The following is a 3310-nucleotide window of genomic DNA, read 5'->3' as shown; positions in this document are numbered from 1 at the left end:
AACACGGCCCATTGACTGGCTTCTGGTAAACACTGTTTTTAGCCTCATTATTGTTATTCTATTAGTACATTTTCTCACTTTATCGCTGCTTTGTTGGGACAGGGAGTCATTTGGGACAGGGCGTCACAGGAAGTCATTCAGAGAGTCATTTGGAACAGAGAGTCATTTGGGACAGAGAGTCATTTGGGACAGAGAGTCATTTGGGACAGAGAGTCATTTGGGACAGAGAGTCATTTGGGACAGGGAGTCATTTGGGATAGGGAGTCATTTGGGACAGGGAGTCACAGGGAGTCATTTGGGACAGGGAGTCATCTGACAGGGAGTCATTTGGGACACAGGCGGTGTGTTACCTTGAGGAGGTTGAGGATCTTGACACAGAGCTCATAGTCAAAGTTCCCATAGCTGGAGTTGGTCATGTCATAGATGAATATTAAACCATCTCTCTGGGTGTCAACACTGGAGAGAGGAAGGGAGGGAGAGAGGAAGGGAGGGAGAGAGAGAGAGGGGGGAGGTGAGTTCTCTGTTATGTACATTAAAGGATTGAGAGGTGGAGACAAAGAGAGAAGGACTAATTAAGGAGAGAGGTAGAGAATAGGACTAATTAAGTAGAGAGAGAGAATAGGACTAATTAAGGAGAGAGAGAGAGAGAATAGGACTAATTAAGGAGAGAGAGAGAATAGGACTAATTAAGGAGAGAGGGAGAGAGAATAGGACTAATTAAGGAGAGAGAGAGAATAGGACTAATTAAGGAGAGAGAGAGAGAGAATAGGACTAATTAAGGAGAGAGAGAATAGGACTAATTAGGAAGAGAGAGAGAATAGGACTAATTAGGAAGAGAGAGAGAATATGACTAATTAGGGAGAGAGAGAGAATAGGACTAATTAGGGAGAGAGAGAGAATATGACTAATTAAGGAGAGAGAGAGAATAGGACTAATTAGGGAGAGAGAGAGAATATGACTAATTAGGGAGAGAGAGAGAATAGGACTAATTAGGGAGAGAGAGAGAATATGACTAATTAGGGAGAGAGAGAGAATAGGACTAATTAGGGAGAGAGAGAGAATATGACTAATTAAGGAGAGAGAGAGAATAGGACTAATTAGGGAGAGAGAGAGAATATGACTAATTAGGGAGAGAGAGAGAATAGGACTAATTAGGGAGAGAGAGAGAATATGACTAATTAAGGAGAGAGGGAGAATAGGACTAATTAGGGAGAGAGAGAATAGGACTAATTAAGGAGAGAGAGAGAATAATACTAATTAAGGAGAGAGAGAGAATAGGACTAATTAAGGAGAGAGAGAATAGGACTAATTAGGGAGAGAGAGAATATGACTAATTAAGGAGATATGACTAATTAAGGAGAGAGAGAATAGGACTAATTAGGGAGAGAGAGAGAATAGGACTAATTAAGGAGAGAGAGAGAGAGAGAGAGAGAGAGAGAGAGAGAGAGAGAGAGAGAGAGACTAATTAAGGAGAGAGAGAGAGAGAGAATAGGACTAATTAAGGAGAGAGAGAGAGATTAGGACTAATTAAGGAGAGAGAGGGAGAGAATAGGACTAATTAAGGAGAGAGAGGGAGAGAATATGACTAATTAAGGAGAGAGAACAGGACTAATTAAGGAGAGAGAGAGAAGGGTTAATTAAGGAGAGAGAGAGAATAGGACTAATTAAGGAGAGAGAGAGAGAAATAAAAAGATAGAAATAATGTAGTGCAGGGGGGGGTTACCTCTCGATGGCTTTGTCCAGCTGAAAGATGATGGCCTGCAGCACAGCCCTATGGGTAGTGACGTCAGAGCGGTGGAGACGAGCGGTGAACAGAGCCAGAGCAGCACCCTTAGCATCACGACCAGGCTGAAACACACAGAGCCTTACCGTAAACACAGCATTCTAGCAAACCTTTACCGTAAACACAGCATTCTAGCAAACCTTTACTGTAAACACAGCATTCTAGCAAACCTTTACCGTAAACACAGCATTCTAGCAAACCTTTACCGTAAACACAGCATTCTAGCAAACCTTTACCGTAAACACAGCATTCTAGCAAACCTTTACCGTAAACACAGCATTCTAGCAAACCTTTACCGTAAACACAGCATTCTAGCAAACCTTTACTGTAAACACAGCATTCTAGCAAACCTTTACCGTAAACACAGCATTCTAGCAAACCTTTACCGTAAACACAGCATTCTAGCAAACCTTTACCGTAAACACAGCATTCTAGCAAACCTTTACTGTAAACACAGCATTCTAGCAAACCTTTACTTAGTCCTCATGACCTTTACCGTAAACACAGCATTCTAGCAAACCTTTACTGTAAACACAGCATTCTAGCAAACCTTTACCGTAAACACAGCATTCTAGCAAACCTTTACTGTAAACACAGCATTCTAGCAAACCTTTACTGTAAACACAGCATTCTAGCAAACCTTTACCGTAAACACAGCATTCTAGCAAACCTTTACTGTAAACACAGCATTCTAGCAAACCTTTACCGTAAACACAGCATTCTAGCAAACCTTTACTGTAAACACAGCATTCTAGCAAACCTTTACTGTAAACACAGCATTCTAGCAAACCTTTACCGTAAACACAGCATTCTAGCAAACCTTTACTGTAAACACAGCATTCTAGCAAACCTTTACCGTAAACACAGCATTCTAGCAAACCTTTACCGTAAACACAGCATTCTAGCAAACCTTTACCGTAAACACAGCATTCTAGCAAACATTTACCGTAAACACAGCATTCTAGCAAACCTTTACCGTAAACACAGCATTCTAGCAAACCTTTACCGTAAACACAGCATTCTAGCAAACCTTTACCGTAAACACAGCATTCTAGCAAACCTTTACTGTAAACACAGCATTCTAGCAAACCTTTACCGTAAACACAGCATTCTAGCAAACCTTTACCGTAAACACAGCATTCTAGCAAACCTTTACCGTAAACACAGCATTCTAGCAAACCTTTACCTAGTCCTCATGACCTTTACTGTAAACACAGCATTCTAGCAAACCTTTACTGTAAACACAGCATTCTAGCAAACCTTTCCCTAGTCCTCATGACCTTTACTATAAACACAGCATTCTAGCAAACCTTTACTGTAAACACAGCATTCTAGCAAACCTTTACCTAGTCCTCATGACCTTTACTGTAAACACAGCATTCTAGCAAACCTTTACCGTAAACACAGCATTCTAGCAAACCTTTACTTAGTCCTCATGACCTTTACTATAAACACAGCATTCTAGCAAACCTTTACTTAGTCCTCATGACCTTTACTGTAAACACAACATACCACATTCTAGTAGAT

At 40.8% G+C, this 3310-nt stretch overlaps 1 protein-coding gene across 1 annotated transcript in view; it reads right to left on the bottom strand.

The window, feature by feature from the left end:
• The window catches only part of ptpn9b (protein tyrosine phosphatase non-receptor type 9b), a 30184-nt gene extending 28211 nt beyond the window's left edge, over positions 1-1973 (bottom strand). Inside the window, exons 1-3 of the mRNA XM_052505864.1 lie at positions 1960-1973; positions 1724-1864; positions 351-456 (exon numbers count right to left, since the gene is read on the bottom strand). Coding sequence (XP_052361824.1) covers positions 351-456; positions 1724-1864; positions 1960-1973 — 261 coding nt within the window. The remainder of the gene's footprint in view (positions 1-350; positions 457-1723; positions 1865-1959) is intronic.
• Positions 1974-3310: the final 1337 nt, after the last annotated feature.

The sequence above is a fragment of the Oncorhynchus keta genome, unplaced genomic scaffold, assembly GCF_023373465.1.
Source record: "Oncorhynchus keta strain PuntledgeMale-10-30-2019 unplaced genomic scaffold, Oket_V2 Un_contig_24869_pilon_pilon, whole genome shotgun sequence".
Lineage (NCBI taxonomy): Eukaryota > Metazoa > Chordata > Actinopteri > Salmoniformes > Salmonidae > Oncorhynchus > Oncorhynchus keta.
Note: the sequence above shows the minus strand (reverse complement) of the source record. Positions and strands in the feature narration are given on the sequence as shown.